Raw genomic sequence first — 14,897 nt, forward strand, 5'->3', positions numbered from 1 at the left:
GTTAACACTAAAGTTACTCCAGGTGGAGATTATTTTAGGGGTCTTTTATGTACATAATATGTACAAAATAAATAGTGTGCTAAAAATTCTAATGATATTAAAAGGCTCCTTTGACTGTTTGTTTTTTGTCTTATTGAAGGTGTTATTGGTGATACCCAGGACATTGTGAAACAGCTGTAGAGATGGACCCAGAAATTGAAGACCGAGGCAGCCATGATAACTTGGTCCCATGGTCCGGTTCAGATGGTTCCCAGGAACCTTGTGAGTCCTACAATGAAGATGATGTGAGTGATGCAGATTACCCTTTAGACCCTCTGCCTGCTCACACCGAGAGGTCTGATCCTGAGTCCCCAGAACAACTTCAGTCACAGGAATGGGAATCTGCAGGGGAGCAACAGTCCCTGCCTGAACATAGTGGAAGTAAAGAGGATGTTCAATACCAAGATGAGGATGACAGCTACCTTAGTGAATCAAGAGAGTCCATTACAGAGTCTCCTCACATGCAACATTCACCAACATCACTTTCCCCGCAACCAGAATGCTCCGACTCCGAACATTTCGCTGGCCAGAAATCACGGCCGCATTCCCGCTTATCTTTGTCCTCTGTTGGCGTTGCAGCTGATGTGACCCCGGCCTTGACCCTGACCACAGGGCAGCCCCTTGGAGCCAGTAATAGGCAGGGCCCAGGGACTGGGAACAGGAGGGTTGAATCCTCAGAGGAAGGAGGGAGCAGTGAAGCACCTCCTGCTTCTGTCTTCTTTGGAATTTCAGCTGAGGCTGCAGAGCATGCAGAGAAGTGGAACTCGGACTCTGACACAGATCCGTGCAGACCGCAGAGGCACAGGGCAAGGTCCACACGTAAGTATCTTTCTTCAACACTCATAGGTTTCAGTAGACGCAGGAAGCTAGTGTTGCCAACTGCCCAGCAAATATCAAATGTTTTTTGTGTTGCTTTTATTTGAATGGCTTGCAAATTATTAAAACATAATATATTATTTTGTGTTTGCTTACAAAAAGCATGAATTGTATTTTGATAAGTATCCTAAATTACATTTAAGCTTGTGGGTTGTATTGGTGTTATATGAGTACATTTAATGGATAAATAACTTGTGCAAAGCACTGTGGGTGCTAGTTATGTTCATGCTGTAATGTGGCGTCTATTTGAGGTGGACTTAAAGGGAGAATTCCCATGGCTTTAATAGTCAGAGCAGGATAATAATAAAATATGACCATATGATGAGGCCGGCAGAAACACATTTGACTGACACCAGCATGTGTCACCCCGGCCTGTTACCTGACTCCTTTTCAGTCGTAACACTGACGGCAATGGAAAATGAGCTCCTCACTTTTTTTGCCTCATGGAACCCCTAAGTTGGCTGTAAGTAAATAGGATGCTTTTTTTAGTATGCTTGCTTAAGCAGGGGAAACATTGATTACATTCATAATTATTAAAAACCAAACAAACCAAAAGTTAATAATAATAATAATGGTTTCATCTTCATAACACAAACATATCAATATAAAATGTGTTTTTATCTTATGAACCTTTGTTTCCCTCTCACTGTCCCTCTCTCTTTCTTTGTCTCAGAGCTCAGTCACGACAGCCAATCAGAAAGAAACGTCAAGGAGACCAAGTCCAAATGTAAGCGAATTGCCCGGCTGCTAACAGATGCACCCAACCCTCAAAACAAGGGAGCCTTGCTGTTTAAAAAACGTCGCCAGAGGGTTAAAAAGTATACACTAGTGAGTTACGGGACTGGTGAGATCAAGCTTGACAGCAAAGACCAAATAGAGGAGGAAACTGAAGACGTCAGAGCAGCCGGGTATAACTTTGTGGCAACAAGTGAATCTGAGTTTGAAGAGGAGTATTCTGTTTATCACCAGCAGCATAACTTAAATCTGAATTGGGCAAGTGCTCGAAAAATGGAAGCAGAAACGACAGGAAAGGGTGTTTCGATGTTTGAGCGACGTCGTAAACGGATAGATGAACTTGCGTCGGAGGAGGAAGAACTGAGGAACAAAGGATTACCTGTGGAGACATTAGCAGAACCAGAGCGCACAGAAGCCCAGAATATTTATGACAATGACGAGATGTACATGCATAGTGATCAAGCCAACTACATGGATGCAAATGTCAAGCAGCATGTAGAATACCAAGAAAGTTTTAACCAGATGAACAACCAATCCAACGTGCCTAAACCCTTGGTGCCAAACAGAACTGCGAAGCCTTTCCTTGGATTTCACATCAGCACGTCTGCTCCTGCCATGCCTGGTGGCGTCAATCCAGTGCCAAGGAAGCATGAACCGAGATTTAAAGTACGTGTGCCTATTAACACTAACCCACAGGTTTGGTCCCCAACTGGAGACATCATAGCCTCAAGAGATGAGCGAATATCTGTGCCAGCAATAAAGGTTGGTATCCTACCCGAGTCTAGAAGGAAAGCCAATAATAAACAGTCATCCATGATGCAGCAGGGATCAGATCCTCGCCTTCAAAACAAAGGGGACAGGAAGTCTTATATTGAGTGTGAGGAAGACTTCTTTAGTCTAGGTGCTGAAGCGTGTAACTTTATGCAACCCAGAACAATTAAACTCAAGAATCCCCCTCCAGTTGCGCCCAAACCTACCATCGACCCATCCTGCCCACCTTGGATGATGAGGAGCCCCTTAGGTGAGCCCCATATTCCCCCAAGAAGTCCGGTTTCACAACCTTCTCACAATCCTATGGGGCCTCACAGTCAGCATTACTTACAGCAACAGGCTCAGCCTCAACACATGGCCAACCATTGGGCACCAGATCAAACTCAGGCAAAACTTCAAACACCTGCCAATGCCTGTGCTCCCGTCAACTCCTCTTCTCAGCTTCATCTTCAGCCAACCACAAATAGCTGGAGTCAACAGCCGTCACAGTCCTCTGTGAGTATGCAGGCCCACAGTCCTACTTATAGCCCACATCACCCACCTTCACCATCAAGGAATAATTTAGACGGTATACCAAATTCAGTGGCCTCTTACCCAACAGAAGCAGAAAAGTCATACGTTCCTGCGTTAAAAGGATCACAGGCTTCTCCAAAGGGTCAAGTCGGTATTAATCGGGCTGGGGATGGTGCAACCAGGGCGGGAAAAGGGGCGGAGCTGTTTGCCAAAAGACAGTCCCGTATGGAGAAGTTTGTTGTCGATGGTGAAAAGGTGCAAGCTAACAAAGCGAGATCCCCCTCCCCAAACGCGTCACTCCCTAACTCCTGGAGGTATTCTTCCATTGTTCGTGCGCCACCGACTTCATCATACAACCCCCTTCTTTCTCCTTTCCACCCTCAATCTGCAGCCAAGCAACCCCCGTCCACAAGCCCCAAAATCCAGCCTAAGACCAAAGCCAAACCCAAACCCAAAGCAGCCCCAAAGCACCTTAACCCCTTAGAGATTATGAAACATCAGCCCTATCAGTTGGACTCTTCACTTTTCAAGTACGATGCAGTGCCTGTGGCCAAAAGTGCCAGCCCCAAACCAACTGAAGAATCAAAGATAGTCAATACCAAAAGCCCCAAACCAACTCAAATTTCAAAGTTTGAGGTTACCAAAAACCTTAAACAAAGATCTGACCCTTCTTATTCTCCTTATAATGCCTCTGTTGTTCAAAACAAGGCCGAAGCCCCTGCTAAGTCTCCTGTATCGGTAAGTTCCCAAAATTCTTCTGCCTGCCAAATCACAAGATCAACTGAGTCTCTTGCATCTGACAAGCGCTTGAATAAAAAGCCCACTGTCACTCCTGCAGCCCATCACATAACCACCAAGCAAGCACCAAGCGCCCGACCTGCAAGCGCATCCTCTCAGCATTCATCTATGGGTGACAGCTTAGCTTCAGCTTTCTCTCCTGCATCCCTTATTGCTAGAGGTGCTCGTCAAATGGCACCTCGCCCAACGTTTTCTGCTAAGAAGCCTTTCAATACAGGCAAACAATGGAAGTCTGTTGCTGCTCTTCATTAGTTTTCATACGGTCATGCTTTACTGAAACGATAGGGAAATAATAACAACTGCAACTCGGTAGCATCTAAAATGTCTTATTTAACAGGTGAAAATGTAGAGACTCTAGTCTAAGTGTTGGTCAAATCCAAAATAACTTACAGTATGCAGTACAGAGTTATATTTAGCTGGAAATGAAAGGCAAACATGTTAAATGAACAGCAAAGCTATATTAAAAAGTGTACATCTATGCAATATAAAGTAGATTAATATATAAATGAAAAAAATAGCACATTATCTTATCTTCCTCAAATAGGGAGGTGCATATTTGCTTGAAAAAGAAAATGTGAGGCTATGTTGAGTGAATCTCAGGAAGTGCTATTATATGTGCAATATTGTGTGAATAGAACCTTGTTCAACCGAGGTGTCTAGTTTGAGTTGTTTTTCTTTAGTTGTTTTTTCTTCATAAATAATATGACATGCCTGACTTGCATTATCACCTTGCATAACTTGCATTATTATACTGACACCAAAAATACACAACAATATAATGTGTTAATATACCTTTATTCTTTTAATTGAACTTACAATGATACTTTTCTTAATTCTAACATCTGAGATAACAGTAACTATTGATTATAGTTAAAGAATATGCTTAATTATTTAGTTTATCTGGAGGGGAACTGTCTATGCACTTCTTTTTTGGGATGCATACAACTTGCAATTTCTTCAGTCTCATTCCTTTAACGGCATCACAACAGCAAGCGTTAACTTGAGTTGTGATTACTAACCCTGATGACTTTAAATGTTTTTATGTGGATATTTTTCTTGCAGTTGTCAGTTATGGCCAATTATTTACCTTTCTCCTCATCCTTGAAGTCAAACATGAGTTATCACAGATATTTGACTATTTATTCACACTGTCAGTAGCAACTCAAAATGAAACTGTCTTATCTGTCTTTCACAAATATCATTGTTTATTGCACTTCTTGTCCTCAGCACAATTAAATGTCTTTCCCTTTACGTGTGAACTTTGTGTAATGAGCTTCTTTTCACTTTTCCTGAACTACCGAGTCACTTTTTCTTCTACCTTTATCTTCCTTACTGCCTCACCCTTTCACACAGAAATTACTCATATTTACTAAACCTTCAGCAAACTTTTCTAAAATGCACTACAAGTTTGGCTATTTGTAATAACTCATTGCTTATATTTATATAAAATGATAAATTGCTGAAGGTTAACACTGTCACTGAATCACTGACATGATGTTTCTGGACCTTTGCTCTTCTTTTTAATCACAGGATTTTTAAATCAGCCTTTAAGTTTGTGAAAAGATTGTGCCTCTTAAAATATTTTCTGCCCACTGTTTTGAGGTCTAGTGAAGTAAAATTAACCCTTATAACACATTCGAAAATATTTTTGCATGCATTGAATTATATATATGAAGTATTTTTGACATTTAAAGACAGGCCGGATTCTGTGTAGTTCTTAAGTACAAAAAACAAAACACTCCCTCCACATACCAAGATGCCACACAGCCAACACTCACAAAATGGTTTCTTAGAAGAAAAGGATCAGTCAAACAGGCCCATATAAACTGTGATATCTTGCTATCAATACTTGCTAACGCTACACAATTCATGTTTCGGAGTACAAGGTCAAAAATGGAAATGATTTACTAAGTGGTTAGCTGTCAGCGTGTTGCTGTTGAGATGGGGTTATGCTTGGAGAACGTCTCAAGTCCTGGGCTTTTCATTCTTTAGCTGATTTGCCAGGGCTGCAACATTTCCTGTGGCTATGTGGTTAGTGAAGAAGATCATACTGTAGGTGCTCACGGCTAATACTGAGGTGGTCATTGTTCTAACTAACTAGACCTAACTGCAGAAAACTAAGCCTTTATTTAGGTGTCAAGAATCCCTGAATATTGATCATTCAAACAGCAGTGCTTTTGAGAAAGTTTAGGTTGCAGTTCAGGTCCTGCTATGTAGATAAAGGCCCCTGCACAGGCATGGACAACCCACACAGCTGATCTTAGGCTGAGCAGACACATGCTAATTGTGTTTTAAAGTGGATTTCCCCTTTAAGTTCCAAAAAACTTTCATAATCTTGTTAATGTCTTTCAATTGTTTTGTTAATGAACCAACAGCAGGTAAGTTCTTAAGTATTTATTTATTCTCAATATTTTTTAATATCTCTAATGTTGCTCAAGACTTTAACACTTTTCAAAAGAGAGTTTTAGGCGTGAGAGTAGCTGAATTGAAATCAATCATTTCATAGAAAAACTGCAAAAACAAAAATATAAAGAGGTTTTAAAGATGCAAATAAATTAATGTATTCCATGTGCAACTTATTAGGTAAAGAAAGGACTTTTTTGCACTTGAAATCAGTTGATTCTTTTGCATCTTAAGAGCCTCTTTCGTAAATGTATCTACTGAACTGTAAAGTTATTTTAGCAAAACTATCATTCAACAGTGTGCAACCCCTAAGCTTAAAGAGGAAAAAGGTCAAATAAAACATAAACAAACCACATTATTAGTTTTCCAGGTTTACATGAAGCCAGAGGGTGGCAGCAAAGCCTGCAACACTGCTGTCCCACCAGTCAAATATCTGCTTTTCTTTCAGGGATTTGGAAGAAGCCGCTCCCTGAGTCTACCCAGGCGACTGAATTCGATGCCTTCTCCCAGACTTCTGTCACCTGCCAGCACACCTGGAATCCAGGCGTTTTATTTACCGACACAGAGGCAAACATCCTTTCAAGAAAAAGTCTACAAGCCACTGAGTCCGTGGGAGGCAGCATCCAGAAGCCCCACTTGTTCAGTGGACGATGCCTTTGTGTTTCAGAGCCTCCCGTCATCTGTTGCCTCTAATGTCAAAGCTGCAGGGCACCGCAGATCTCTGCCAGAGCCTCCGGATGAGTGGAAGCGCAGGGTGTCCCTTGATCCTGCAGCTGTCGGGATGGGTCATTATCATGCGGCCCCAGCTTTTCAGGCACCGTTCATAAGCAGGACATTTCCACCTGAGAAACCAGCCTTCTATGGGCCCCCCTTCAGACCGGCCCAGCCTCTGAGGCCCGGCAGCAGGGCCAGTATCGGATACATGGGATAAGGTCCAGAGAAGTACTCCCATTTGAAAAGTGAAGCCCAGAGAAGTTACTAAGATGAGGTCAAACATGCATCACATAATTACATGATGGTATCGTGAACATGGAAGACAAAATAGTTAGCTTGGCCTAAAAACATTCAATATGTTTGCTTGAATGTGATGAAAAATAAGGCTGTTGTTGGCCTGTGTTATTTCAGACTTATACAGGTAAGAGGAATATTTTAGATGATTTATAATATTGGTTTTAAATTGTTAAAGGAAGTGATAAACATTGCTATCTTTATGAGTGGTCACTTGGTTTGAAGAGCACAACAACTTACTTACTGTAGCTATTGTGTTGTGATGCTGATGAGATATTACTGCTACACATAGATGGGAAATGTTGTTATTGTGTCTAATTGATCATTTTAGAATCTTGTTGTTTCAATTCAGACTCATTTAGGATGGTTGCACTGCAGTCAAGAAAAGTGTTATGAGAGCGGAAGTGAACGTGAAGAAAGGAGTGTTTGGTAGATACTTTTTTTTAGAGTTTTGTTGCTCACTGATATTACAAATATTTAGTAAGAAATAAGGAACTTTAAGAAATCAAAATGTGGCTTTTCAGTTACATATCTTAACCTAAAAACTCACTGTGGCTTTGTGATCACTTTAGCACATCTCAATATTTCACACAGCGATAACAATTATATTACTTATCTTGTTTTTATTCGTCTTTTCTCGCACTGCAGATTTAATAGTTGCAATAATATTAAAAGAGTGAACATTTCTATTAATATGCAGCACTTTGAGTAATAACATACAATATCTCTCTCTGCTACAAGGAAGCCACACTGCATATTTACAAAAACTTGCAATAAGTTAACATGGCGCTCATTCATAGTGATGACCTCAGTGTGAGAGAATGTAAGAGAGACGTTAATGTTGCATGCATACATTCATGACGTTTTGATTACACACGGCATGGTGTTTAAGATGTAGAACTGCAGATTCATTAATTGAGTGTCAGGGTTTTCAAAATGTCTGACTCAGCCATGGTTTTATCCTAATTATGGAATGAGCTTTACCCGTGTGTTATAAGTTATGTTATGTTTTTGCACCTTTAAAACACAAACTGAAAAATTAAAATACTTGAAGATGCTTTCAATGTTTGAAGTGTTATTTTTGGCATGGAGTAAGCATCATTTTTGGTGAAGAGGGAATTTAATTAATTCTCTGACTCTGTCCTTTTTAAAATACAAAACATGAAAACATAGCATAATACAAATCAAACATTAAGGTAATACTGGTTTGTAAACTTCCTTATCAAGGATTAGATCAGGAACTTCTCTCATGTATCAACATTATATTTTTTCACTGGTTATTTAAAGGGGGGAGTATGACTACATGTTTTGCTGCCAGGGTAATGTCCTTGATGCTGCTGTATAAAAATCTTAATGGCTGATCACCATTTCGGGGATGAGACCCCACTCCCCCTCTAATCCCCGCCTCACTGGTCTGTATATCATTATCCAATGTCAGTGATCACACATAATAGCTGTAACAAAACTCAGTTTAAAGCGAGGCGTCCACACCCAGCAGCTGTGCCCAGCAATAAAGACCTCCATGATTTGGAGGTTACAATCCCTCAGAGGTTATTTTCACCCACGGAGACACATTCACTTTGAAGATTCTACACGAGGAAGGAAATGTGTTTCTCGAGGGGAGTCCTCGCCTCGGAGTACATCAGTGGGCATGTGTTGTCCATCCTCTCTCCTCTCTCTCTTTCTCTCCCTCTGGTAGCTATCCTTGCCCCATGGTGTTAGAGAGTGGTTTTGAGTGTTTGGCAAGTTAAATTTAGCCTATTGATGTAAGCTGCATTCCATTCACAACAGACACAGGGACACACTCACAGTTTGGCTTTAGTGTCCGGGAGTGTGAAGATCAGGGAAGATCAAACTACCTCCTGGAGGTTGACCCCTGAGTCCGTGTCTCCCCTTCAAGGATACAGGTGGCACACTAGGGATCCCAGCACAGGTACGGATACAACGCTTCGTCAGGGGGTATTTTTTGGTATATTTAAATTATTTTGAAGTTCGGTTGAAGACAATTCGAGAAGTCATTGTTTGTGGGTAAAAATAAATGTGGCTTGGTTTTTAAATGAATAATGGGAGTCACTTTCTTACTGTATCATCATTTGGTGAAGCATAATATGTTAATTGGAAATATGTTCTATCTTTAGTATTCAATTGCTTTGCTATGTCTTAACTTCACATCTATAAAACTAGTTTTAATGCCACAAAGACAGCAAATGGGCATAATTCAGATATTAAACATTAAACATTTAGTGTTGTAGCATCATGTTCAGCATTTGACAACAGAGAAAAGCTAAAATAATATGATTGAACCAGTCACTGTAATGCAGGAAAGTTATTTTGGATTGTATGTTTGATGTCTCTTGCTGGACATTTATTCGGTTACGCATAAACCCAGCGCATATTAGTCACCCTTGACCTTTATACAGGTGATTTATGTGACAGCAATAGAGGGGGATACCACTAACATTTGTTCACGTACACAGATACTTGTCTACTGACGAGGCCAGATTTAGGAATGACGTTTGTGGTCCTCAGAACAATAGGGTCTAGGATTATGCAATGCATGGTAATTTCATAAATACTACCGCTACAGAGAGATTATTCGTACATTCGTAGGAGAGACACTGATATGGCATATTTTTCATCACCTGGGTGCTTTCCATTAATCTTTCCATTTCAATAAATGCTGACAGCCAATGGGAGAACTTTATAAAAGACTGTGTATTATGCTAGTTATGTAACAGGAAATAACTGAGATATAACTCTGTGTGATATGAGTTTTAAAATCTGATCAAAGATAACTTTAAACGTAATAAATAAACAGTAATCTCTGTGTTTAGCTGTTCGTAAGGGCTATAGCTGCATCGATGTTTTGGGGGATCGTAGTGTTTGGATTAAGACTCCTTCTTTATGACTCGGGCAGAACAACTACATCCTGTGTCCTGTATGTATTTCCAGCACTACTGCGTTCTGCCAACCTTGCCAAAGCCAAAATGTCACAATTCTGTACAATGCCAACTGGAGAGAGGAAGCAGCGCGCAGCAGCTATTTGCCGAGAGGTCCATGGTACCAATGGTATGATCAATGTTAGACTTGAGGCTCAGCGGGCAAACACAGACTAAATGAGAATATGATCTGGGTTCAAATGTCAGAGCTACACTCCAGCAATTGCCATAAATAAGCTAATGAGATGATTTACTATCTATGCCGGCTAATCCTTTGTCAATGTCCTTTTCAAAAGTCTATTTGTGGAGAGGGGAGGGAAGTTGTGAGGGCCAACTGTGTGTAGCCATTTGGATGACGTGAAGGTTTGTGACAGCTGCGGTACATACCGTCTGTGTGGTGGAGGAGGAAGTATTATGTCCATCCAAAACTAATTCTCAAGTACAATGATAACTCATATTCCATGACAGGGCTTTCATCATGGAACATTTGAATTTTTTGACAGATTTGTTTTCATCTATGGACCCTTCCTCAAACCTATTCAGCTTACAAAATGATATCAGGGTATATTTCTGTGCCTATATTTGTCTAGTGTCTGAAGCAATTTCCAGGTGTAAAACCAGGTTGGATTTACCCACTATTCCAACACCTGCCATTATCCCCCCGCCCCTTTTTCAAGTCAGTTTGTGATGATCAAGTCATATGAAGTTCATTTCAACATATGCCCAATGTTAATATAGTTTTAACCCCTAAACGGTATCTATCTGACCCAGGATCTGACTACTAGACACCCTTAAGTTAATGTGAAAGATATTCCCTAATTCAGTCTCAATTATGCTTTTTATGATTGCCAAACAAATGTGCAATTAATCAAATAATAAAATTCCCACACTATAAGCTTTGTTTGTTTGTTTGTAGCCTTTATTTAACCAGGTGAAAAATCCCATTGAGATCAACGATCTCTTTTTCAAGGGAGACCTGCAGTAAGCTTTGGGACCCCTGAGGCACTTTTGCCCATAAATGGCCCAATAATATCAATGGCAAATCATTTGCTTGGTTATTATTTGTATACAATTTCCTTGATTTAATAATACGTGTTGGCACAAGTCCACGTTTTAGTTTTTAAAAATGATTAAGGATTGTCTACTAAATGTGGGTTTTAAAGATTGTTATCTTCCTCTTCATCTTTATATATTTTTGGTCCACAGGTGACGTTATGGATCTGGGAAAGAAGCTCAGCACCCCTAAAGACATTATGTTGGAGGAGTTGTCATTACTTTCCAACAGAGGGTCCCGGCTTTTCAAAATGCGCCAGAGAAGATCTGAAAAATATACATTTGAAAGTATCCAAAATGAAGCAAACACACTGCTGAATGTAAGTCAACCTACATGTGTTATTAAGTCAATTAATAATGACTGGATTGAATGAACGCTTAAAATCTGACTTTTTTGTGTTTATCCTGCACAGACATGTGTAACATTATCTGTTTATTATTGTACTCATTAAGTAAATGTACTAGGAAATATGCTCTTGAAAAAAGTGTCACATGGATAAAAAGAGACGTGTGCCTTTTACATCGTCCAGACACATCTTCTGAGAGGCTGCACAGGCACTTTGCTGAGGAGCTGCTGCCCTCTTTATCAGTGTCTGTTGATGTGTTTCTGCGTGTGTGTGCGTGTGTGTGTGTGTGTGTGTGTGTGTGTGTGTGTGTGTGTGTGTGTGTGTGTGTGTGTGTGTGTGTGTGTGTGTGTGTGTGTGTGTGTGTGTGTGTGTGTGTGTGTGTGTGTGTGTGTGGGCCAGCCTGTGTAAAATAGAGTAATTCACTCTTGATGACTTACTATACAGAGTGTGATATTGACACCAATAATGACATATGTTTGAGAAAATATTAAACAGGCACATCTGCTATTTTGGTTTAACACTGACAAATACAGCTTTACTAATATTTTCCTACAGGTCCTGATATATTCAGCACTGTTACTACATCGAGTATACGGTATAAGTGAGGACCGTGTGCACTGAACAGGATGGTACAGTCTTACTGTATTTAGATGTTCTCTGATCTTATCTCGGCTCCAGCAATAGCACTGAAACGTCCCTTGAGACACATGAAGTGTTTTTGGTATTGTGTGTGTGTGCGTGTTTTTGTATGTATCTAAGTGCTTTGAAGATAGCAGCTACAGTTGTGCCAGTTTTACATGTGTTAACTGTTACCTGAAACTTATTACATATTCTGTACTTTACTTTTATTTCTTCTGTTTTGCAGAATGATATTTTAGCTCAGAATGCTCACACTGTGGAAATTAAAGTGGACCCACCCGCTGATGGCAACGCTGCTACACCAGAAATCACTGTTTCAGGTAAATACTGTATGCTGTTTACAAAAGAATCGTAATGTATATGTATTATTTCTTCTACTGTCAATCTATAAAAAAACTACCAATACTTCACAGTAAAATAACAGTGACTGATTCTGTAATGCTGTCATAATAATGACAACTGGTACAGTCATAAGAGCTGGTCTAGCTCTAAAGCAACTCACTGTAAATATGTAACTTTGATTCATTAAACACTCTGGGACGTTTTAAACGCCTTGTTTTAATTGTATTATATTTAGACAAGCCAACAGTCCTATGCTTATTCTAAAAGGCTCCAGTAGGGTTTCATCCCATGTCGACACATTATATGATGAGTGCACACTTCGACTATGTGCTATTTTAAGGCCTCAGATCTCAATGACAGACAACTCAGTCCGTCTGTGTAAGTGTTCTCTAAGCCCAGTCTCTATTCATAATCCTTCCCACTCCAAATCTTTAGCCTCCTCCCATTTGAGAAAAGCGCTCAGCATTAACCCCGTAAACTGCATCCCAAAATGTCAACTGTTTCAATGCTGGGACAATCTTCCCCAATATGAACTCATGGTGCCTCTGTGGTTTTGTCTCCTTGAAGACATGTCTGCAGAGAATTCAAGCACCACAGCTATGCATAAGTCCTACCACTCCCCATGGGACCAGGCCATCCTCATGGACCCCAGCCTCGCAGAAACTCTTAAACTGGAAACTTCAGCACCAGACCCAAAACAAGACCTTCCCGAGTTCAAAAGCTTTAACCGGTGAGAAAACTATAAGCATATTTTACTGAATTAGTACAGAGCGCAGCAACGAGTTCACACTTGATGTCGTTTACAGGGTTGCCACTCCTTTTGGGGGCTTTGACAAAGCTCCCAGAGGAATCACTTTCAAGCTCCCGGAGATAGACCTGAACCCCCTCAAGTACCCCGAGCTGCAGGAGCCCGGGGTGAAGAGACCCACCTTCAACAGGACGGCCTGTGGGTGGATATCTGAGGGCACCCATCTGATCCTCCCCACTGTCACCCTGGAGCCAATCCCAGTCCCAGAGTCTGATGACCTGTAGGTGGTATTTCTGTTGGTAACCTGGCAACAGGAAGTGGCTGTAGTATTTTGGCCCTGCCTGTAATGACAGCAAAATGTTATTTTAGTAGCACAGTCACTATTCCCTATCAATGTGTTGGATTTCCCCCCCCCCCAATAGACACCATGTTTCATGCATTTGTTGACTTGTGTGTTTGGTGTGCACTTAAACTGTATTTAAAGAAAATCATGTAAATAGCTAAATGAACGGGCTATACACAACTCAAGATGTTGAAGGGTTTCCACTCAAAGTGAAAGCAAAACTGTAAATGTTATACATGTTACGATGACCTGATGAATATGTAATGTAAATAAAAAATGTACCTTATTTATTGATGGTACACAACTGGAACGTGCAGTAATTTATATAAAGTTATTATTACTATTATTTAAATCAATTCAATATATTGTAAATAATTATTTTACCACAAAATACACAAAAAATTATGTTAATTGTTATTCATTTATCATGATACATAAAGAGCTAAACTTTATGTTAGAGCATGCAAATACCAACTATACAAATACAAAGTATTTAAGTATTATAATACTTCACTTAAATGAATCTAAAAATGTAATGCAAAACCAATTCATATTTACAGTAGAGAGAGCAGCAGGAACTCTGTTTTGAACCTCGGATTGATTTTTGACTGCTGAAATATAGTGAACTATTCTTGAGGAAATAACAGAGGTAGCTGGGAGGAGGACTGAGAAACCTGGACAATTTTCTTTTTTGTTGGACTTTGAACTGTGATGGCAAGGAACTGATTGATGAAAAATACACAGCATATTCATGGACTAAAAAAAACAAACGTTTCCTTTACAAATACAAGTGATAACTGTACAACATGGCTATGGTCTTGTTTGGAGTGGGATAACACTTAATGTAAAATGTAAAAGTGGCAATAATGTGACAATACTGTATGCAAAATACACTGAATGTTTGCGAGTGATATATTGAAGTTAGATCACTGTGTTTCTGAATAACTGGGCTGAAATCAAGCTGCATGATTTTATTTATACAGTTTAGGTGTAATGCTTTTTCATGTATATTATACATTATAAAAACTAACTTCAGTGCACTTCATTTAATGCTTTTGAATGAAACTGAAAATACAATTGAAAACATCTGGGTTGTATATACTCAAATATTGAAAATAGAATAATTTCCAAATACTGTCATGATCAGAAATGACGATTTGTATAATTTTAAATGAAATAACACGTTAGCTGTGAATACAAATAAATACAATTCTCACTGAATCCCAAAATGACCTATTCAATGTTTTGAGACTTGACCATGAGAAAGTCTGCGCGGTGGACAATGTTGAGTTTTAACAGAATTATAACTCAACGCCATACATGCAGGTTCAATATAATGGACG

The 14,897-nt window shown here is 39.8% G+C and overlaps 2 protein-coding genes across 3 annotated transcripts; both read left to right on the forward strand.

The window, feature by feature from the left end:
* The first annotated feature begins 182 nt into the window (after positions 1-182).
* On the forward strand, positions 183-8,194 carry synpo2b (synaptopodin 2b). Its single transcript, XM_034130222.1, has 3 exons — positions 183-858; positions 1,589-3,672; positions 6,584-8,194. Exons 1-3 carry the CDS (start codon positions 183-185, stop codon positions 7,064-7,066), a joined length of 3,243 nt encoding a protein of 1,080 aa, XP_033986113.1. The 3' UTR covers positions 7,067-8,194.
* Positions 8,195-8,844: 650 nt separating this feature from the next.
* myoz2b (myozenin 2b) lies at positions 8,845-14,775 on the forward strand. Of its 2 annotated transcripts, XM_034130223.1 has the most exons (6): positions 8,845-9,076; positions 10,096-10,212; positions 11,289-11,455; positions 12,348-12,441; positions 13,031-13,193; positions 13,270-14,775. In XM_034130223.1, exons 2-6 carry the CDS (start codon positions 10,131-10,133, stop codon positions 13,493-13,495), a joined length of 732 nt encoding a protein of 243 aa, XP_033986114.1. In that variant the 5' UTR covers positions 8,845-9,076; positions 10,096-10,130; the 3' UTR covers positions 13,496-14,775. The 2 variants fall into 2 exon arrangements, with proteins under 2 accessions (XP_033986114.1, XP_033986115.1); XM_034130224.1 differs by lacking the exon at positions 10,096-10,212 and having other exon boundaries at positions 8,976-9,076.
* Positions 14,776-14,897: the final 122 nt, after the last annotated feature.

This window comes from Trematomus bernacchii, unplaced genomic scaffold (assembly GCF_902827165.1).
Source record: "Trematomus bernacchii unplaced genomic scaffold, fTreBer1.1, whole genome shotgun sequence".
In the NCBI taxonomy this organism is placed as follows: Eukaryota; Metazoa; Chordata; class Actinopteri; order Perciformes; family Nototheniidae; genus Trematomus; species Trematomus bernacchii.